Raw genomic sequence first — 24,076 nt, 5'->3', positions numbered from 1 at the left:
CTCGCACAGCACCTCTGGTGGTCCCAGGTGTCTTATGATCACCCTCCTAAGGGAGGTTTACCTGCAACTACATTGTTGAAAGTAGTGCTTGATTTGCAGGTGTCACTTTCAAACCACAGGCTGTTTTCTGGCCAACCCTACAGCTGTTTTATCTTTTCACACATCTGCAAGAAATTACAGATATAAATATTCACAAGGCAGTCAACGCCTGTTTAGCGGCATTTAGCTTGGTCACGATGCTTTTCAAAACAATGGCTGGCATTGCATTTGGGCTAATAAAAAAAAGTGACAGCCGCAAGGCTTTGGAATGCAGTTAAAGCCAGCAAAAAAGCATTATCATGCATTTTGCTTGTTTCTATTTGTTCTGTGGACCTCTAAGCGGGCCTAATGGGGTCATGCTATAGTATGTACAGCATTTGAAAACATGGAACTGTGCAGCAGTGGGATTGTAGCATTGTGCAGCATATTACTTGTTGCAGAGGCGTGCATTGGCTGCAGGAAACTGCACAAGTGTGAATAGACTCTTAAATTATTATTACTATTATTATAGCAGAGGATTTATATAGTGCCAACAGTCTGCGCAGAGATTTACAACGTGAGAGCAGGCAGTACAGTTACAATACAATTCAGTACTGGAGGAGTAAGTGGGCCTGCTTGGTAGAGCTTACAATCTTTATTGACTACATTTTTTGCATCATGTAAAAGCTTCCACTACTCTACTTTGCTTGAAAAATTTGTAGTAGGTAACGTTTAGGATGTCTTTTACATAATTGTCATTCCTGTCAAGGTCTGTTACACAATTAAAGTGAATAAGCAGTGTTTACGGTTTTTGATTTGTTCATATACAAGAACAGGAAGTGCCCAACATATCTAGCAAGGTGTGGGGCCGTGGTGTGAATCCGTAGACCCATGAATCTGTGTCCACTGCTACTTCACACCTATCTTGTGGCTTCTGACACATTATACCTTCCAGCCAAATGTATAGATGTGCAGTTGAAATACCTCCTGTTATGTGTTTTACCTGCCTAAGGAATTGTAGTTTCTTTGCAGCTCTCTTGAAAATACTAGTTGTCCAACTCTGCTAACACCTATGCTTACTAACCTGTGTACGAAAGCTATACAGTTAGTTCCATATATATTTGGACACAGGCACAATTTTAGTTTTTTTCAGGCATTTACCAGAACATATTCAAGCTATAGTTCTATAATGGATATGGGCTGAAAGTGCGCATTCTTGGGTTTCATTTGAGGGCATGTTCATCCAAATTGGAGGAAGGGTTTAGGAATTAAAGCTCTTAAAAAAAAAAAAAAAAAGCCACCCCCCCTTTTTTTCAAGGGACCAAAAATAATTGGACAATTGAATCAAAAGCTGTTACATGGCCAGGTGTGGGCTACTTCTTCGTTATTTCTTCATCAATTAAGCCGGTAGAAGGTCTGGAGTTGATTCTAAGTGTGGTATTTGCATTTGGAATCTATTGCTGTGAACCTACATCATGCATTTAAAGGAGCTGTCCCTGCAAGTGAAACACACCATTGTAAGGCTTCAAAAACAAAACAAATCCATCAGAGAGATAGCAGCAACATTAGGAGTGGCCAAATCAACCGTTTGGTACATTCTGAGGAAAGAACACACTGGTGAGCTCAGCAACATAAAAAGGCATGGACGTCCATGGAAGACAACAGTGGTGGATAATTGCAGGATCCTCTCTATGGTAAAGAAAAACCCATTCACAACATCCAGACAAGTTAAGGACAACGTCCAGGAGGTGGGCAAATCTGTGTCAAAGTCTAAAATCAAGAGAAGACTTTACGAGAGCAAATACAGAGGGTTCACCACAAGGTGCAAATCATTCATAAGCCTGAAGAATAGAAAAAACAGATTAGACTTTGCCAAAAAACATCTAAAAAATGCCAGACCAGTTCTGGAAAAGCATTCTTTGGATGGATGAAACTAAGATGAATCTGTACCAGAATGACGGGAAGAAAAAAGTGTGAAGAAGGCTTGGAGCAGCTCATGATCCAAAGCACACAATGTCATCTGTAAAACATGGTGTGATTATTATTATTATACAGTATTTATAAAGCGCCAATAGTTCGCTCAGCGCTGTACATTATGGCACGGGCATACATGGCTTCCCGTGGCACTGGGTCATTGGTGTTTATTGATGTGACAGAAGCAACCGGATGAATTCTGCAGTGTTTAGAGATATACTGTCAGCCCAGATTCAGCCAAATGCAGCAAAGTTGATTGGACGGCGCTTCACAGTACAGATGGACAATGATCCAAAACACACTGCAATAGCAACCCAGGAGCTTTGGAAGGAAAAGACGTGGAATATTCTGCAATGGCCAAGTCAATCACTTGATCTCAACCCCAATTGAGCATGCATTTCACTTGCTGAAGGCAAAACTAAAGGCAGAAAGACCCACAAAGAACAACTGAAGACATCTGCAGTCAGAGCCTGGCAAAGCATCAGAAAGGAGGAAACCCAGTCTTTGGTGATGTCCATGGGTTCCAGATTCAGGCAGTCATTGCCAGTAAAGGATTCTCAACAAAATATTACAAATGAACATTTTATTTAGGATTATATTCAATTGTCCAGCTGCATTTGGTCCCTTTGAAAAAGAGGGGATGGCTACTCTTAAGAGCTGTAATTCCTAAACCCTTCCTCCTATTTGGATGTAGATACCCCCAAATTAAATACAAGAGTGTGCACTTTCATCCCATATCCTTTATATGACTATAGCTTGAATATGTTTAGAAAAATACATGAAAAATCTATAATTGTGCCTGTCCAAATATATATGGACCTAACTGTATATTTAGCTATTTTCATGCAGATCCGGTCTGGTCATGTGATGTGGCTCCCCTGTTCTCAGCCAGTGGTGGCTGTATGGGGAAAGAAGGGAGCACCAACAATACATGGGACACTGGAGCCTATGGGTAATGTCACCACCCCAGGCTTTACCAGCCCTTGTCTAGTGTGCTTTCCTCTTCCCGCAGCCAGCCACTGGCTTACAGAGGATCATGTGACTGGCCGGGAGCAACATGAAAATAGGCATGTCTAACCATCTTTCGTATGCAGGATAGCAAGTATAGGTGTTAGGAAGGGGAAAGCAGTATTTTATGATTAGTAGTGTTCTGGAATTCTAATTTAACTGCTTCCTGTCCAGCGTATTTATATAAATGCCCTGATGGGAAGCAGTAATTCCAGGATATGTGAGGTAGCTGTAGCCATGATCCTGGTGTAATATTTTTTTTCAGCCAGTGATTGGCTTTCATATAAAAGGGATCAACGCAGCTCTACAGCCACCTGGCTTCTTCCATTCCACCAGAGAGCCTGGGACCACTGGAAGCAGTCAGGTCAGATTTCTCTTTGATTGTCTGCCTTGGAGGACAGAAGAGGGATCAAGATCCTGATCTGTCCATAACGAGTACCTACCACTGCCCAAGTTATCACACAGGATTTTATTCATCCCTTGTGATATCACCTGCTACCTCTTTTAGCTGCAGAGGCAGCGGCTGGGGGCATACACATCCCATGGCTGAAATGCTTTGCTTCACAGCTGCAGTGGGGATTATACCCCCTGTAGCTTCAGGTGACTGGGACTGCTCTGCAAGCTCCCCGAATCATGTGCAATGTATGCAATTGTGTCGCACTTGTGCAGGATTCAAGGAGGTAAAGAAGTCCGTAAGGAAGCTATACTACACCGTTTAATTCCTTGTCAGATGTTCTCTGAAGAGCAATTCAAACGCAGATCTCTGTAAGACTTTTCAGGGTGCACTCACAATGAGCCTGGTAAACTCTACGGTGCCCAAGTTGTATGGCCCTCCTATGCTGGCCTGCACTCACAATGGGCTATAAGCAAGTGTTCCCGGGCCATCGCCTCTGCCAACCAGAGAACAGTGATCCCAGATGTAAGGGCACCTTCTGAAATGCAACCAATCCTTTTATAAATTGTGAGATTGACTTGTGCGCTCTTATGTGTGGCTACATCCAAAGTGACTATTGTTTTTATTTTATTTCAGCTGACTTATTCCTGTCCAGATGGGTTTACATGAAAGGAGCAACACATTGGTAACACCGCACACCAGGTAAACACTGTATTTCTTACATAAATTCTGCCTCTAGGAACAAAGCAGCTTTAGACACGAATACTTCTCCGAATGACACTGTAGCTCTAAAGAGATTGTGTGGATCAATGAAGTTGTAGTGTGGACCATTCAGAATATCACTTCATAGCACCCTTTGGTAACCTGCGCCAATGCCACCCCTTCAGATTAGGAAATCTTAGCAGACACAGAAGAAAAAAACAGAGGTGCAAAGGACTGGTGCATTACCAGATGAACCTTTTATTAAAACACAAATAAATGCGTACTCACTAAGGCCCAAGGCTGATATGCAATACGGCTAGACTCAAGTGGTAACCCTTGTCAAAGGTAGTGTCAATACACCCTGGTGTCACCATCACTTGCCAGCTAATGTGTTTCCAAGGCCAAACTTTTCATCAGAGCTCTTGACGCTCTTCATTCAGTTTCTTCTGGTAAAGCACTTGGCCTTTGCACCCTTTTTATGTTTTTTTTTCTTGGGTAAAGCAGTTTTAGAGATTGACTGTTTATTAATGTGCTTTGGTGTAACACATTTAATGACAGAAGTGTGTTTCAGCCCTAATACACAGATGAGATACATGTATAGGGGCTCTCTTATCCCCACAAGTTATTCCTCTAGATTTTTTTCATAATGCATATAATGATGTTAATGCATACAAGCATTTATCTTTTTCCAGCTTTAAAATCCCACCTGCTATTGTCTTCTTTGTTTCAGATTAACTCTCGGTCATCCATTCATTTGGAAATCTTAAAGTTACAGTACTTGGACACCTATTTGCTTTGGTTTTTTTCCCCCTTCCCCTCCCCCAAGCACAGTGTCTACTCTGTCCATCAAAAACCTAAAAGCTAAAAATGACTTCAGAGCTCGAGAGCAGTCTCACCTCTATGGACTGGCTTCCCCAGCTGACTGTGAGGGCTGCCATTCAGAATGCTGACTCCGCCCAGAGCACCCATGGATCCGGCATCACCAAGAAGAGCGCGCTCATCGACCCCAACACCACACTGGACCAGGAGGAAGTACAGCAGCACAAAGACGGGAAGCCACCCTACAGCTACGCCAGCCTTATCACGTTTGCAATCAACAGCTCGCCAAAAAAGAAAATGACTCTTAGTGAGATTTATCAATGGATATGTGACAATTTTCCGTATTACAAGGAGGCTGGCAGTGGCTGGAAGGTAAGGACCACTTGATAACGCCTGCTTTAAAACATCCATTTTTGAAGATTGTCAGCAGTCCAGAAATGTATGAATGTTCTGGAAGGAAAAAATGGGTTTTTGCTGGTTTAGAGGCTTGAAAAAATAAAGCAAAGAGCCACATGATACTTGTGTTTTTATATGTTTACTGTTTATATAATGGAGGTGCCTGAATGCACAAAAATGCTATATTTAGGAATTGTACCAAACTGCAGTGCATAGATATGAACTGGCTACATGGAACCTCTGGGATTTGCACTTGGAATGCATTTTCTTGTAGGTGTTTTACTGCAAAAAAACAGACAAGTGTGAACAGGTTCTGACAGAGACTTTACGGCACCCACCAAGTCACTTATGTGGCTCTTGGCCTGCTTTCCTTCTATTACAATTGGACAGGTTAATGGAATGTAAAACATGTCTGTGCTGTCACCTTAAAGCAACACTGACAGTATTCCCCTTGTGTTTTATAAATTGGGACACTGAATATTTGTCTGCAGACACCTCTGGCTGATCTTCTATAGGATGACCATGAGGCTCGCATTCTGTTGAGCTCCGTAACTTTCTAGGGATTGGTGAAGTCCGGTAGTGGATTGGGGTCAGGCAGTACCTGTGTTATGCAATGGATTGCCCAGTCAAGCCAGGTGTGGCTTTGAGTAAAGCAGCAGCTTTGAATAAAGCTGACAGCATGATTTAGAACAGACAATCCACAGGGACACCTTCACCCATCAACTACTGAGGTTGGAGAGCATGCGAACAGGTTTTCCACTGTCTGCCTGAAAACTTGAAAAACATTTTTTTTATTTTTAGTGTATCTAAGAAAAAAAAAAAAAAAAACTAAAATCACAAACGTTATCACTGTATTTCTCTTCCCCCCCATTGATGTACTAATGTAGCCTTTCGTTTATGCATAATCTAACCCCCCACTAAATGGTGATTCTACCAATTCCCTCTTCGATGTAGGGGTTCTTTTGGTTACTGACCATGGTAACAATGGGAGTAGATCCTGGTTAGCATACCTAGTTTGCCTCCTTTCTTTTTCCCATAAGACCTACAGGTCCCCATGCTAATGCACGACATGCCTGTACTCAGCCTTCAGGCTGATATACCCTCTGCCCAGCCCTGCAAATCCTGACTGATGGCAGCTTCTGGCAGGGATCCCCGGCATTTCTCAGTGGGAGATTCTGCCCCCATCCCTCAGCGCTTAGACCAAAAGAGAGGGATATAGCAGTCACATGACCGCCAATTAAAAGAAGCCAAAAACTTATTTCAAATGCATTTTTGATAAGTTTGTCATGTTCAAAAAAGCGCTTTTGAATGTGAACATAAATTCATGGACTGAAATGTTTCCATAAACTTTAAGGCTTGTTTCATGTCCACTATATTCTGCTGTGCTCAGAACATGCTTGATCATGCAGGCAGTCTTCGCACGTCTTCGTTACAGAAATGCCTCTGCATATTTGTCTAAATGGTGGTGTGTGTTATAACAGCGTGCTGAGCGACTCGCACTACGTTTGGGTGATCTCCCTTCAAAGTTTGGCCAGGTCTGGGGACTTAATTGCAGATTGGTCTGAAAGGATAGTTCCATGGACACTGTTTTCTTTAAAGTGGTTGTGAAGGCTCAAGGATTTTTTACCTTCATGCATTCTATGCATGAAGTTAAAAAACCTTCATTGTGCAGCAGCTCCCCTAACCCCCCCCAATATTCACCTAAGCCCCCTCTCGATCCAGTGATGTGCACTGGAGTCTCGGCAATCCCAAGACTTCCTCTCTTTTGCTGAGACAGCAGAGTGAGCCATTGTCTCTCACTGTTGTCAATCACAATCTGTGACCCAATGAGGAGAGACATGGGGGGGGGGGGGCGAGACACGGCTCCGTTTGTGACTGGACACAGAGCAGCTGGTGCCCCCATAGCAAGCTGCTTGCTGTGGAGCCACCTGACAGGAAGGGGAGGGGCCAGGAGTGCCAGCGGGGGACTCGAGAAGAGGATCGGGCTGTTCTGTGCAAAACCACTGCAGAGAGCAGGCAAGTATTATGCGTGTTTTTAAAAAGAAAAAAAAAATTAAGCCTTTAATATCAATTTAAGCTCCTTAGAAGCTGTTATCAGCATTTTTGTCCTTCTTGAAGCTAAATACTGTTATCCTATGTGTCCATGCACATTTTAGGCTAGTAGCATTTTTTTAAAGCTTCAGTGTTTAGGAGCAAAAACTAAATTTCGTTTGTAGAGTTTTTGGGAGCGTTTTTCTGGCAAAAAAGAATGCTGAACGCTCCTAAACTCCTAACAGATTTTTTTTCCCCTACGTGTCCTGTAAAAATGTTAACGCTCCTAAATGCTGCGACAAGTCGGCATAAAATGCTATCTGTGTTTTTCATCCAGATTTTTTTTTTCTAGTGTTTTTTAGAGCTTTTAAAAAAACGCTAGTGTGCATGGAGCTTTTAAGTGGCTGTGGAGGATGTATTTTTTTTGTTTTTAATTGAAATAATAAACATGTTATACTTGCCTGCTTTGAGCAATACTATTGCACAGAGTGGCCCCGGACCTCCTCCTCTGGGGTCCCCTTGTCAGCGCTCTCAGCTCCTCCTTTTCTGTGTGTGTCCCCATAGCAAGCAGCAGACTCGCTCCTGAGCTAGGTTGTGTGTGTCCATAGACATATACAGTGGGGCTCAGACCCGCCCCCCCTTCCCTCCTCACAGGCCAATGGCTCCCTCTGCTGCCTCTGTGTTCTGTTTGGCAGGGAACACAGACCATTGCCGCTGCAGATGGGCACATTGCTGGATCAAGATAAGACTCAGGTAAGTATACAGGGAGCTGAGGGGGCGATACATCTACTGGGGCTATTTTTTTTTATTTATTTATTTTACCCTATTGCAGGGAATGCATTAAGGTAAAAATTGTCTGGTCTCTAGAGCCACCTATAACCCATGAACAAAAATGGTTTTACTGTATATTGCAGCTTACCAGTGTTTAAATGTGTGGCTGCATTTGTTTTCACTTTTAGGAAATATTTCACCGAGTGCAGAAGCTAACTTTATTTAGCCAGCAGTGCCGCCACAGATTACACACTATTGACGTCTATATCTTCTCCTGACTCGTGCAGAATGACCTCTGCTGATTTTGAATGAATGAAGGTTGAGGTTGTTCTGCAGATGTGTCACCAGAAGCCAGTTTAGGCCACGTACACTGGACACATGTAATTGTTAGCACAATCATTTATATGTGTACTGTGTAAAAATACAGCCAAATATAGAAACTTGAACGCATATTTTTTTTTTTTTTTTTTGTGCATGAGCCCATAGAATCCATTACTGCTGTTTTCAGATACAATGCAAATTGTATGCCTGTGTGAATGAGCAGGTCTGCCACTGCAGAGCCAACAGCACTGAGAGCAGTTTCTGCACTCAGATGTAAGCCCTCGTGCACACTTGACGCTGGTAACGTTAGCTGTGTAATCTTTTCTTTTTGTGGTTTTGCATTAGGGTTTAGCGGTGTTTTGCCACAGTTAGTAGCATTTTTCCACATTTGCATTTTTTAGTGTTTTTTTTTTTTTTTCTAACCGAAAAAAAAAAAAATTATTTATGGTCAAAAAAAAGTTCAACAATGCCAGTTTGCCACGTTAAAAAAAACTCCTCTAGAAACCCACTAGTCCTGGGTTTTTTCTCCAGCCAAAAAAGGTTGATTATTTATTACAGGTACTTATATAGCGCCATCATTTTACGCAGTGCTTTACATATATATTGTACTTTCACATCAGTCCCTAACCCTCAAGGGGCGTACAATCTAAGGTCCCTAACTCACATTCATACATACACATGCTAGGGACAATTTAGACAGGATCCAATTAACCTGCCAGCATGTCTTTGGAGTGTGTGAGGAAACCAGAGTACCAGGAAGAAACCCACGCAGGCACAGGGAGAACATGCAAACTCCAGGCAGGTGGTGCCATGGTTGGGATTCGAACCAACAGCCCTAGTACTGCCAGGCTGAAGTGCTAACCATTTAGCAATGTGCTGCCCATTACAGTCTATGTGTGTATGGACACGTAGGATAACATGCTGGGGAGTTTACTGGCTGTAGAAAAAAGCCAAAAATAGCAGCTGTAAAAACATCCAGTGTGCATGAGGACTAATGATGAAGCTCATTAACTATATAATACAAATGAACTACTTGTGTCCGTATGATTCACTGCTCAGAGTCACCAGTACCTGGATGTTTATAGCTCCTCATTCATGATACAGCTGATACTGGTTTATCAAGGCACAGCCCGCATTAATAGCCTATAATGACGTGGATAAAGTGGATAGTTTTATGAACCTTTCTTTAAAATTAGAGTATCTGTGACTCATTTGGGCCTTATGTAAGATAAAAAAAAGTCAGCAAGGGAAAAGCCTGATTCCAGCCAGTCAGCATTTTTTCTAATTTGTGCTATAAATGACAGTTGGAATCTAGTTGCTATGGACAACACAGACCTCTTAAGGATCGTTTGTAAAAAAAAAAAAAGGCGTCAGGAAACCCGTCAAGTCCTATGCTTTGAGGAAAAAGTGTAATTTTGCTCATTGTTTTTCTGAAAGCGTAGTCTAAGGTCTTGTTCATATCCGTGTGTCTTCGATGTGCTGTAGGTTCTTTGTACATTGTAAGAGTTCAATGGTAGTGAACCTAAAGCTCACCTAGAAGCTAAGCACAGGTGTCAGTCATGGTTAGAATGATTGTGAAAACTGGTCAATATAGAAGAATATGCAGGACACAGAATGTGTACTTTGTACCTCTTGCTCTAATAATTGACATAATACTGTTCTATATTTCTTTTGTCAGTCTTATATTATTGTTTGATGCCCTGTTTATGTGTCAGGATATCCCACAGACCCTTTAAGGACTGGCATGCTGCTCACATTCCTTTTTACGCTCAAACTAGATCACCCTGCCCATGTGCACCTTTCTTTTTTGCTAGCTGTAGGGCCCATTCACACCGGATGCATTAGGCTGGCAGCTATTTCCAGCGCAGGCCCAATATATAGACCAGGCAAAATGCTTTGCTTTCTATAGTGTCAGTGCATCATTGCTGTGGTATGGTCTAAAAAAGCCGTACAAAAAGCGGCTCTCGTACTATGCACAGTGAAAGCTAAGGGGTTGCTCACACTCCTCCATTCATAAAAAGTATTGTGTTCTTTTCACTGAGTACAAGGCATTCTGTGACTCGACAAGGGGAGATTGTGGTGTTCATCAGCTCCTACCCTTCTCCAATCACAGAACGCCTTTTATTTAGTGAAAAGAAGAGAAGTCTTTTTATCGAACCCCTCGTGTGCTGTTTTGTTACTGTATTGTCTCATGTTCTGTCCCCCACTATAATGTACAGTGCTGAGCAAACCTTTTGGCGCTATATAATAATAATAATAAGTGGAGGAGTGCAAGTGAAACGCATAGCCTTCACTGTATGTGTTGTATGAGAGACAGAATTGTAAACCTCGGCACTGAAAGTTTGCTGCTTACTGTACTTTTTGGGACTGAATGAAACTGTTCTCTACCTTTTAGTGAAATTTGAATAGTTTGTTTGGAACAAGCTGGTCCAAACAAGGTAGGTACTTCACTAAGGCATGCACAGTGCTGTATGGACTGTATATGGTCTCATCTACATAAAGTATACAGTGCTGTGTTCCGGCAGTGGGATGGGAGCTTCACATCTCACACACAGAACAAAACTGAGTTGGGCTGAGTGCTGCCTACCCACTCACAGGAAGCTTTATAATATTTTTATACAAAGCTACCTTTGATTGGCTGAGGAGGTAAGATTGTGGCATCATCCGCCCATTTCTTCACCTCAGCCATTCAGAGAAGGCTTTGTATTTCTTAGAATAGAATATAAAGCTTCCCATGAATGGGTGAGCAGCGCTCACCCTGGCTCTATTTTGTTTCAGGTGTGGGGGGGGGGCAGGAAGTTCCCATCCTGCCTCCAAAACGCAGTGCTGTATACGGTATATAGATGAGGCTATATACAGTTCATACAGTGCTGAGTGCATCTTGAAGTGAAGTAAATAGTTTGGACCAACCTAAACTTCAATAACAGCCAGAGATCAGCGTTAACCACTTTCTCCCCAGAGGATTTACCCCCTTCCTGACCAGGTCATGTTTTTCAATACGGCGCTGTGTTACTTTAACTGACAATTGCGCGGTCATGCAACACTGCACCCAAATGAAATGTATGCCCTTTTTTTTCCTCACAAATAGCTTTCTTTCTATGGTATTTGATCACCTCTGCAGGTTTTTACTTTTTGAGCTATAAACAAAAAAAGACCACCAATTTGAAAAAATACTATATTTTTTTTACTTTTTGCTATTAAACATGTCCAGTAAAAAAATTTTAAAAATCACATTTCATCATAAATTTAGGCCAAAATGTATTCTGCTACATGTCTTTGCTAATACAAATTCCCAATATGTGTAAATTAATTGGTTAACATGAAAGTTATAGCGTCTGCAAATGGCAGTTATATATACTGGAATTTTTTTTTTAATTATTTTTTTTAGTAGTAATGTTGGCGATCAGCGACTTATAGCGGGACTGCAGAGGGCTTTCTGACACTGGGGGGAACTGACTTGGTGTCACTGACATCCCCAGTGACACCAATACAGTGAACAGTGCTAATAAAAAGCACTGACACTTTACTAATGGCACTGGGCAATCAAAAGGGTGTGCTGTGTGTTGTTTTTACTATGTGGGCTGTGTGTTCTTTCCACTGTAAGCACACTGCTTTGTGTGGCTCTTCTATGCAGAGCCATACAAAGCGGGGTGCATGAGCTGATGGGAGAGATCTGTATTATTTACATACTGGTCTCTCCCCTGTCGGTAATGCTTGGAGATCGCTGGGTTCCGGCGGAGAATCACTGGCCGGGACCCGGTGATTGACAGCCGAGGCTGCGAATGGCGGCACGGGTAGGGAGTGCATGCTCCCTACCCGGAAGTGCAAAATCACACACACACACACACACACACACACACACACACACACACACACACACACACACACACTAACACACACACACTAACACACACTAACACTAACACACTAACACACTAACACACACACTAACACACTAACCCTGTAACAGTATTTCTGCTATAGAGTGGCGCGGAAGTGGTTAAGTATCGCAGCAGCCATCCACACATGACAGACTCATTAAAAGAGTAGTATGTCTTTTTTTTTTTAAATCCTACTTACCTAGGTGAATGCAGAATTGATCCGATGCTGCATTTGTCCCCTGCTGAGGACTAGGCAGTCAAGCACCACTGATCTCTCAGTTCTCCCTGCTGCTTTGAGCAGAGAGCGGTGACTGTCAGTCACCGCTCTCTGCTCTGCCCCCCTCACTCACTGGAGCACTGGGCTGTGGAGGGGGCTGGAGCGGCTGGCTCAGGCTCTCAGCAGCTTGCCTAGCAGGGTCCACATGATTGCGATCCTTCCTAAGTTTAGACCGGGGCTGTGACATTAGCCAACAGCAGGTTTTAGCCCGCTGTCAGCTGAGAATGGGTCACGGGAGTGCAAAACGAGCTGCACTGCTGTGATCCACAGGAGAAATTCAGCTAAATGAGCTCTGGCTCTACTTCTCCTTTAACCTCCCTGGAGGTATTCCCGAGTGTAGCTCGGGGTAAAGTTTCAGCACCACAAGCGGTAACCCCGAGCTACTCTCGGGAATACCTTGCAGTGCTGCTCCGGGATCTCTTCTGATTTTACCTTGTCCTGTGCTCCCGCGATGTCCCTCCTGCAGTGTCCCCGGCAATGTAATCCGGCGGATGCCGGTATCTGTCTTCCGGGTTCCGTTCCCTACAACGTCAGGACGTACGGGGGACGGAACTGGCGGGAAATGTGAAAATTTTAAAAGTGACATTCACTAAAATCACATAGTAAAACATTACAGTATCAAAGCATTTCACATACATTTTGTCCCGAGTGCTTTGTCCTGTGCCCTGCCTGCATTTTGACTGTTCTTTATGCCTGGAAACTGAGAAATGTCCATGGCGTCCAAAAAGCGTTTCTTTATGTCAAAAGCGGTTCTAGACCGGCTAGAGAACAGAGATAGTAAATCAGAACCACTTGCAGAATTGAGTGATAATGATTCGTGGGGAAATTCGTCATCAGACACTGAAAACTATTCTGCGACTTTGCTCAGTGATGTGCGAACTTGGCGCTATATTTCAAATTTCAGTGTTTTTGGTTTGATTATATTGAATTACATTTATTATTTATAATATTTTTTATGATTTATTAAATTATAATTTATGATTTTGTGTTTCAAATTTTAACATACCTAGGATGTTTACTAGACTCTTGTTCGGGCAGATTTCAGTGAGTTATTCCTAAAAATTACAGCCTACAATAAAAAAACGACATAATTCCATGCAAAAAAATTTACCGCTTTGAGCACAGAAATATGGACATAATTAGACTGCTGGGGAGGCTACAGGTGATTTATTGTTACATAGCAAATATCCAAAATCCATACCAGCATGGCACTCTCTGCATCACGACACCCTCCACACTGTTCCTTGTACGCAGGGAGTACTGCGCATGCACCAGTAACGTGATCGGCTCCAGCCAATTATTTATTTATTTCAGGTACTTATATAGCGCCGTCAATTTACGCAGCACTTTACATATATATTGTACATTCAGATCAGTCCCCGCCCCCAAGGAGCATACAATCTAAGGTCCCTAACCCTCAAGGGGCGTACAATCTTAAGGTCCCTAACTCACATTCATATGTACACATACTAGGGCCAATTTAGACAGGAGCCAATTCACCTACCAGCATGTCTTTGGAGTGTGGGAGGAAACCGGAGTACCCGGAGGAAACCCACGCAGGCACAGGGAGAACATACAAACTCCAGGCAGGTGGTGCCGTGGTTGGGATTCGAACCAACGTCCCTAGTACTGCCAGGCTGAAGTGCTAACCATTTAGCCACTGTACTGCCCTAGAAACACCGCATAGAACAGGATAGAGCAGGGATGTTCTGCCAGCATCAGTGTATAATCCAGCAGATGACAGTCAGGAATATGATGGACTGTTCACTACACAGGAAGTCATCTGGACTGTGGACTGTCTGGATAATGCTTTAGAGATTGCAGAAATTCTTTTCAAAAATTCACATATCATGGATGTGTTCCAGATACAGACACTGCACTTTGATGAGAATATGAAACCATCTAGAATATGGGATACATTTTTCTGTACATTAACAGACACCAAGCTGTGGCTGGGCTTTGCTATCTAAAGAATGCAGGCTTTTCTGGCTGTCAGCCTTTTCTTTTAGAATAGTTGTGTTTTACAGATACAACTAATGTAGCCAATATCCCACAGTGGTAGAGAAATGTGTGAAATCTAATTGAACTCCCAGAAATGTGTACGCAATCAGATGGATGTTGTACTCACAACCTTTTTATAGTCTCCCCTCCAGTTTCCTGTTAGAGCATTTACATAGGGTGTCTACATATGAATGTGTAGTTTAATTGCCAGTAGAGTTTGCGCCCGTGCACTTAGTAATTGGCACCTTGAAATCAGCCAGGTTAGCTATGCCCCCTCTCTTCCTCTGTAGCACAAGTCTGTAAGAAGAGGACCCTTGTGAGGTGTGGCTGTTACTGAGTTCTGCCAACGCAGGGCACTGCAGTGGGAGGGCACTAAGCACTAGTCGGCGCTAATCTCCAAGCAAACCACTAATACATAGATGAAATATCTAAGAGGGGTGGTTTTTCCTGCCAAAGGATTTGCATTTCTGTCCATCAAGTTCTGAAATTGACACAGCTCTGCCATATGGTTTTGACACTGGCAGGGTAGAAGACTTTTTTTTTAATATGCAGTTAACCACTTCCCGTCCGGCCCATGTATATAAATGGCCGGACGGGAGCAGTGCAGGAGCAGGTTGCTGTTCATAAACGGCGCCCACCATTTTAACCTGTGCGCGCTGTGTCTGGATTGATCGCTGTACGGGACCGCTGTGTGAGGTCTTGATTTATGTGATCACTGATTGGCCAATCAGTGATCACATGAATAGTAATAAGCAAGATGTCACTTCCTGACATCAATGCTTACTACTTGTGAAATCTGTGAATGATCACATAGTACAAGGCTATTCACATCAGCCTTGTACCATGTGACAAGCAGTGACCAATCACAGCTCACTCAGTAATTCTCAATGGCTGCAAGAATGCTGCAAAAAATTATTGCTTTTACAGCCTTTATGGGTATAAAAGCAACCAGTGTAAAAAAAAGAAAAAATCTTGACCCCAGTACAGTGTCACTATTGTGACACTGTACTGCTAGGGTGACAGTATGTTTAAAAAAAAAAAAAAATTATATATATATAATATATATATATATATATATATATATATATATATATATATATATTTTTTTTTTTTTTTAAAAAAAAAGTGAATTCTTTTTTTTTTTTTTAAATTATAATTTTTGGTTATAAACTAATTTGGATTTTTTTTTTTTACTAAAAAGATAACTGAATAAATTTTGGCCAGGATTTATGAAGAAAGATTTATTTGCAAAATTTGATAAACACTTTTTTTGAAAATTTTTGGACCTTTTTCATTTATATAGCAAAAAAAAAAAAATTCCCAGTGGTGAATAAATACCACCAAAATAAAGTTTTATCTGTCTCAAAAAATGCTAAAAAATTCATATGGGTATGGTGTTGCATGACCGCGCAATTGTCATTCAAAGTGTGATAGCACTGAAAGCTGAAAATTGGCCTGAGCAGGAAGGCAAAAATTGGCCAGCAGCAGAAATCGGTAGCTTCCTCCCCAACCCAGCCTTTGAGTGGACTGTGAAAGGTCAAACAGCAGACTGATGAGCTCCTCTCTATCACCCTGTTCTCTCCATATATCCGCATGCTCCTTGTTAACACATGAGCACTGCAGCATAACTCACTGGCTCCCAGTTCTGCAGTACAGTGTTTTGCAAGAGGCAGATGGCAATCAAATTCAGGTACTTACACTGCATTTATTTAAAAATATTACACATGTAGGCTGCTTTCATACTGATCCATTATTCTTCTGCTTTTGCATGAAAAGAAGCAGAAAACAAATGTGTGACCATGCATTCCTATGGAACTCTTCACACTGATCCTTTGCGGGTCTGGTGCATTTTTAAAGTCCCACTTGCTGCATTTTTGGTGCACTTCCCCATTGAAATCAATGGAAAATGCAACACAAACGTACCTGCAGTGCAGTGGGGGGGATTGTCTGGTCCTGGGGGGTGGGAAATGGTGCTGGGGGGACCAGTGATAGAGGAAGGTGTACAGTAAGGAGGTTATGAGCATTTTAGTGGCCAGTGCAGCAAGGGATGTGGAGGGACAACAAGCTGTAGTGGACAGGCAGGAAGTGGCGGTTGGAAGGGGGGGAGGGGGATGTCACATTTAGGTTAATAGTTCTGATCAGCAGTTGGTAACCAATAATCAGAGCTATTGTTTTGTTCAGGAGTGCCCACTGAACAGTTCTGTTATAGGTTTATGGTCTCTGGAGTGACCCTGAGCTTGTAGCAGAGAAATGACAGGTCCGTACAGCGTATGGACCTGGCCAGATGGAAGCAGTGCTGTAGGTCCATATGCCATACGGACGTAGCCGTGACAGGGTTAAATGCGCATGGAAAGGAGTAATATATCCAGGTCCTAGAACCACCTACTATCCATAATTACTAGCTGTATAGGCAGCATAGGATGTTTATGTATGGATGGAACGCTGTTGGTGGGACACATCGGACATTATTTGGACTGACCCTATGGACCATCAGTAAAATGTTATACCCATTGGGGTGTCCTATCAAGCAGGAAGTGTCTGTTTATAGACTAAAATATAAACCTGTGCCATCTTTGGATATTTTTGCTCAGTAATCTATTGAAATATGTTTACCCAGAATTATTCTGCTAGCCCCCACTGTGGGTCACTGGTTTGCACACCCAATTTGAGGTGACATTTAGGCTATTTTTCTCTGCCTTCAAGAATACAAGGCCCTGAAGAAGCAAAGCATGCGAAACGCGTCGACCTATTGGATAATATTTTGGCACAGAGAATAGCAAAAAATAACGCCTCTATAAGGGTTATGAGCCAGGGATTGTTTTTAGTTCTGTGATTTTATGTAATGTGGAATACATTTTGTATTTTTATACATACATGTATGGGTCCTACCTTGTACCAAGAAAGTCCCATATACTTTTTTTGGGATATTCTGTAATATTCAGGGATGGGGTACATTGCAGTTTATTTATTTCAGGTACTGATATAGCGCCGTCAATTTACGCAGCGCTTTACAGATATTTATATTGTACATTCACATCAGTCCCTAACCTTCAAGGGGTGTACAATTTAAAGTCCCTAACATACATTCATACATACACATACCAGGGCCAATTTAGACAGGATCCAAGTAACCTACCAGCATGTTTTTGGAATGTGGGAGGAAACCCACACAGGCACAGGGAGAACATGCAAACTCTAGGCAGGTGGTGCCGTGTGTGGGATTCGAACCGACGACCCTGGTAGTGCCAGGCGGAAGTGCTAACCATTTAGCCACTGTGCTGAAGTTGGTAATTCGATTATTTGGTTTGGGAGAGACCATGATATTGCATTGCCATTTTATTGTAGACCAGGTTATAAGCGCCTTTTCTCACCACTCTTTCCATCTCCACCCACCTTGCCTGCACACCCACCACCCCTGCACCTCATTTTCTTGTACCATTCACCGCACCTGAACCCATTCTTTTCCAACAGTACCCCTACAAAAGCACACTTTTGCTTTGCGAATAAAGACCCTGCACATGTCCTGGAGTTGTCAATTTACTAAATGCCAAACGCTAACTCAGAGCTTGTGTCATAGATTCTAACAGTAGAGAGAATCTTTGGTAATTTATTTCCTGGACCACAGCCATTGGATTGATGTGGCCGGGCAAAGATACCGCGTGGCTCCCACTGACTCCCAATCATCTTAATGCCAACCGAGCTCAGCTGACAAACTAATATGGCTGTCTGGTCTAGGAAGTCAGCTAATTAGCAGGAACAAAGACAACATTTTTAGAATAAATAACTGAATAAAACCTAATTAGAGCTGTAACTGCTATTAGAGGCTATGGAGTCGGTATTATGAATTTTAAGCCCCCATGTACATGGGACACTTCTGAATGCTGGAAAACGTAGGTTAAAAGACGTCTGTTTATCCGCGTTTGCATAATGTGTTTGTGTGTTTATGTGCGTTTGTGTTTAGAAGTGTTTTTTAAAGATAAGCACAGGAAAACCTCCCAAATGCCCAGAATGCACTGAAAAGTGGTAAATTATTAACTATTTCAGACTGTTTCAGAGAAATACAGAGAGTAGAAGCAGAGACAGCAGTATGTGTTGATATAATTAGGTGTGAGTTGTTCATTAACATTTCTTTTGTTTCCAATGGTGGGAAAGGTGTCTGGTGGAGCGAGTCATAAAATTCACCTGGCAGGGGGTCTTCATGAGGCGTTTGAGGTGTGAATGGTCATTAACATATTTTTGTTTCTAAGGGTGGGAGAGTTCTGAGGTGTGAATTGGTCATTACAATGTGTGACAAGCGTGGCAGGAACATCCTGTGTTCAGTGTTTTGTCCATCTGAGTACCTTGAAAACTTTTTGCATGTATTTTTCATGATGAAAAAAGGCTCTGGACAGATTGTAAGCTCCAAGGAGCAGGGCCCTCAAATCCCTCTTATATTGAACTGTATTGTTGCTGTATTGTCTCCCATTATATTGTAAAGCACTGAGCAAACTGTTGGCGCTATATAAATCCTGTATTATAATAATGAAAAAAGGCTCTGGACAGCATTGGGAACTGGAAGAGTTAAAAAAAAAAAAAAAAAAAAAAAATTCAGACGCAAACGCTTATAAACGCGATTTTGCACGTTTAGCCACATTTAGAAGAGTTTGAAAAGCTGATAAAATCGACTGCTGAACGCAAGTTTTCTGCGTTCAAAAAAAACGACTGTAAACTCAAATGCCTGCAAGCGACTTTAAACGAAGATGTGTACATGGACACATAGGAAAACATTAGGGAGAGTTCAGGGGCTGCTGAAAAAAAAACTGCTGAACAGCTCCTAAACGTGCGTTTATCAGCTGCAGTGTACGTGAGCCCTAAGAGTCTTGTCCATCCCACCTCTCCCAGCAGTAATGCCCTAGAAGAGAGAAAACAAAGAGCATGAGTGACAGGAGGCATCGTGAAGAGCACCTGTCTGAAATGACTTTGGGAAATGCTTCTTTTAATAACTGTAGACTCACAACAGCTGTGTCCCAGCCATTGCATTTTTATAGTGGGAACTTTTGGCCTTCTCCATCCCTTGAAAATCTCTGCGTTTTTATAGATGCGGCCTTTAAAGAGAGCAGCTGATGGGCAATTAAAATTCGTCCTTGTAAAGTCTGTGTAGAAAAGACGGGTGGATGCAGGGTTCTGATGAATGAATGGTATGGGGGTGTGACCTTTGACCTTCAGATCTTGACTGAGATGCCAGATCTGCTTCATAGCTCTCTGGTTTCAATTGTTGCCTCTGCATTGCAGTTATAAATCTCCGTATAGTTAGACACTGGCACCAAGCTGGCAGATGAATGTAATTATCACTTGTGTATGGCTTGGCACCACTTGGCAGGCCAAAGTGAGAGCTTTATTCTTCTGTATTGCCAGCATATTATGGCAGATTTAGGGTGACATGCAGAGGAATTGAGGTACTCCAGCCAAACCGCTGAATACAAAGTTCAGACACGTAGGATGAGGTCACTTGAGCGTTGTCGCACACTGCCCTCGAAGGGGACCTGTACCCCTTTCAGATTTTTTTTTTTTTTTTTTTTTTAGGCGTGCACGTGTAATCAGCTAATTGCAAATCATCTTATCAAAGTGTGTAAGTGTTTTCTCAGCCTTCTTCCTAGGAATAGCTTTTAATTATATACAGTATGTTCATGGAAATGGATATATTTGATTGTTGCGTACGCAGATTGCACTTCCTGTTTACCTTGTTATCTTACTGATAAAGCTTCGTTGATTCAGACCAGTTGGCTTTGCGCAGTCGCTGATGATATTAAACATCTGCTGTAGCTGCCTCTGTCAACTTAAACTGGATTTACACTTTTACAGCAAAATTGGGATAACACCTGCTTTATAGTTGTTACAACAATGTCCCCCATTCACATAGCAAAAAAATAAAAAGAAAATTGCAACTGTCCTTTTTTTTAGATGCTATATTCTGCACCCTCTAGCAAGGAAAAATATTACATAGTTCCCTTTGTTTATGAGGGGTGCTGGGCAGCTGTGTTTGTCATAATTACCACTGTCTGTACTATGCAGGAGCGTCATCTTTATCACTTGTAACTGGATTTGAACTCTGTGTGTCCTGACAGAGGATTAAAGTGATAATAAAGTCTTTGTTATTAAAAAAAAAAAAAAAATGAAATTGTTCTACTTACCTGATCTGTGTAATGGTTTTGCACAGAGCAGCCCCAATCCTCCTCTTCTTGTCTCCCCGCCGGTGCTCCTGGCCCCTCCTTTCTGTTGGGTGCCCCCATAGCAGGCAGCTAATTTGATATTTTAAATGTGCTTTATACCATGCAGTGCTCCCTCCCCCTCTGATCTGTTCAGCCAAAGATTTGGGCGAAGAAAGTCCTGCATAAGCTTCAGAGGACTGCTTATGCAGGCCATAGACGGGTCGAACATCGGCCAATTTTTCAAACGATAAATGAAAAATAGGTCTTTCGTTAAGCCGACGTTACTACCAATGATTAAAAAAATCGTCCGACTAAATCATAAAGTTCTCCCCATATAAGAGCCAAACTTCTGTCCCTTGCAGGTCACGGCTCATGTGCAGATTTTTTATCGTTAAAACGATCGGCCAATTTGGCCATCATTGCCGGGAAAATCGTCCGCTTTTCCAAATCGGCTGTGTATTTTCCAACATGACCGATAATCTCAAAGTGCAAAAAACCCGAAAACTGGCCAACCAATTAACCCACTAACAGTGTGAAAATCGGCCGATTTCTCTTTTGGCCGAAAAATAGGCAGATTTTCGAACCGTCTATGGCCGGCAATACCTAAATATGGAAGTGCTATGTATTTAATTCACTCTGTGTAACGTAGTGCAGCAGGCGATGTAAAAGAAAGGAGAGTAAATGCTACTGGTCAGGGGGAGTAAAAGTGTTACTAAACCCACAACAGTAAAACCAGTCTGTATATGCGGTAAACATGCTTGTTATACTCACTGTGGAACCTAAGGGGTTAATCCTTTGCATTGTGTAAAAAGGCTGTTTGATCCTGACTTCTCTTGTCCTCCCCTTCTTCCAGTTTCCCCCTCTTATCTTCTGATAAGACATGTCATGGGGAAACACTCTGCACATACTCAGTTTGGTGTGTATTGCTAGAGTTTTTATTTCATGGGAGAGTGCAGTGATCAGCACAGGGCCAATCTGCACTGTGCAGACAGAGGTCAGGGGTTCTGCATCATCCTGGAGCAAAATAAAAACTCCTCCTACAAGCTTTAACCAGTGCTCGGCTGGACACTGATAGAAGTCACAAGACTGCTCTAACTGATGATGAGAAAAGGTATTTAGTAGTGGTGCACCAAAATGAAAATTCTGGTGCCACAACAGACACCGAAAATCCAGAATACATGTAGTTGAAAATTGAACTGAACTGTCTGCGTATGTGGGGAGGCTCCAATTTTTAATTTGTTTTTTTTGTATTTTTTTTTTCTACTTTCATGTATATTCTGCTTCCTTTTTTTTTTTTTTTTTTTTTATTAATGATTTTCTTGCTATCACATAGGGGACCAATTGTCCCCTATGTGATTGCATATGAGTAGTGGCAGGTCCTCTTTGGGGGGGGCGGGGGCAGGAGAGGAGCACTGTATACAGTGAGGGAGCAGTGTATAGAGTCTCCCTTGCTGGCTGTCACTATGTCAGTGCCGTGTCTTTTTTTTTTTTTTCTTCAACAAAGCTCAGAGAATGAATGAAACTTTGTTTCTTTTAGCTCTGGAAAGAAACTAAAAAGAAACTTTGTTTTTTTTTTAGCTTGGGGAAAGCTAAGCTTTGAGAACTGTGGATCTGTGCAGCTCCTCCAGAGTTAGCATGGGTCTCTTGGCTGCTTCTCTGATTAATGCTGTCCTTGCCCAGCCTGTCAGTTTAGGTGGACGGCCATGTCTTGGTAGGTTTGCAGTTGTGCTATACTCTTTCCATTTTCAGATGATTGATTGAACAGTGCTCCGAGAGATGTTCAAAACTTGGGATATTTTTGTATAACCTAACCCTGATTTAAACTTCTCCACAACTTTATCCACAACCTGTCTGGTGTGTTCCTTGGCCTTCATGATGCTGTTTGTTCTCAAATGAACCTCTGAGAGCTTCACAGAACAGCTGTATTTATACTGAGATTAAATTACACACAGGTGGACTCTGTTTACAAATTAGGTGACTTCTGAAGGCATATGATTCCACTAGATTTTAGTTAGGAGTATCAGAGTACAGCTGAATACAAATGCACGCCACGCTTTTCAGATATTTGTGTACAAAAAAAAAAAAATTAAAAACCATTTATCATTTCCAATCCACTTCACAATTATGTGCCACTTTGTGTTGGTCTATCACATAAAATCCCAATAAAATACATTTACGTTTTTGGTTGTAACATGACAAAATGTGGAAAATTTTTCAAGGGGTATGAATAATTTTTCAAGGCACTATACATTGGCAGTTAAACCGCTTCCCATATTTATGTGTTGGTTTTTAATAAAAACTAAAACTTGCCACTTGGCAAGGTGAAAACAGGATTGCAGTAGAAGTATTTAAGTATTTGTTTTGTGAGCTGGGAAGGTACCTGAGTTGGGTGGGGCTGGGGGGTTGGTTAGGGAACTGCAGGCAGGAGAGTCACTCTAGTAGTTAAAGCTGCCCAAAGATTGATCGAAATTCGTGTTCAGTAGGGACCGGCCAAATTTTCCTCCACTTGTGGTCATTCTGGCGGAACAGAAGTTGATCTAAAGAGCAACTTCTGTGGAATGGGATTCTTGGAAAACATTTTTATCGGTCACCTACTAATCAATTTATTATTACAACAGAGGAATCCTGCTGTCAGAAAACAATGGCCCAATGGGGAGGAATCCTCCAGCCATTTCGCGTGTATGGATGGGGGGAATTTGTTTTTTGTTTTTTTGTTTTTCGATCAGCCCGCTGGCTGATTGAAAAACAGAGGCATCTATGGCCAGCCTTAGGTGCACTCAATAGGCAAATCAGTAACCTAGATTAGGTAGGTGCATTCCAGAAATGTGTCAAATACTTTATAAATGTCTTTGACAGGTGAACCCATTCCAACAGAAGAGGTAAAATGATGTATATTGCCATTTTTGGCACAAGTTTACTTTTCATCCTGCAGAATTGCTCCATACTATGACTCAGCAGCACCCACAGCATGCCAAGTTTTATCACCAGCAAGGATGTTAATTAACACCTTTTCTTTGCCAAGGAGCATGTAGGGGGAATACTGAGCGCTGGAGGGGTTAAAGGATCTGTTTTCTCAAGGTAGCCCCACAAAAGTAGCTTTTATGATGCAGTACTCTCCCTTGCATCCTCTTTACTGGGATATAAATGTAAGTCTGGCGGTTTTCTCCTGTCTTATTCATCCGATGTAGCCTTGTAATAGCTGATAACTATGCCAAGCCTGCGTGGTGCATAGTTTTTATTTTATAGCCCAGTAGTAAAACCATCAGATTAGATCCAGGTGAGCACATAGTGGATG

The 24,076-nt window shown here is 42.1% G+C and overlaps 1 protein-coding gene across 1 annotated transcript in view; it reads left to right on the top strand.

The window, feature by feature from the left end:
* FOXJ3 (forkhead box J3) overlaps window positions 1-24,076 on the top strand; it is a 113,323-nt gene that overhangs the window by 51,124 nt on the left and 38,123 nt on the right. Inside the window, exons 2-3 of the mRNA XM_089688883.1 lie at window positions 4,031-4,096; window positions 4,827-5,287. Coding sequence (XP_089545009.1) covers window positions 4,964-5,287 — 324 coding nt within the window. The 5' untranslated portion in view covers window positions 4,031-4,096; window positions 4,827-4,963. The remainder of the gene's footprint in view (window positions 1-4,030; window positions 4,097-4,826; window positions 5,288-24,076) is intronic.

The sequence above is a fragment of the Staurois parvus genome, unplaced genomic scaffold (genome assembly GCF_062004578.1).
Source record: "Staurois parvus isolate SC_StPar_1 unplaced genomic scaffold, SC_StPar_1.0 ptg000458l, whole genome shotgun sequence".
NCBI lineage: Eukaryota > Metazoa > Chordata > Amphibia > Anura > Ranidae > Staurois > Staurois parvus.
The sequence above is the reverse complement of the archived record's forward strand: the minus strand, read 5'-3'. Positions and strand labels throughout refer to the sequence as shown.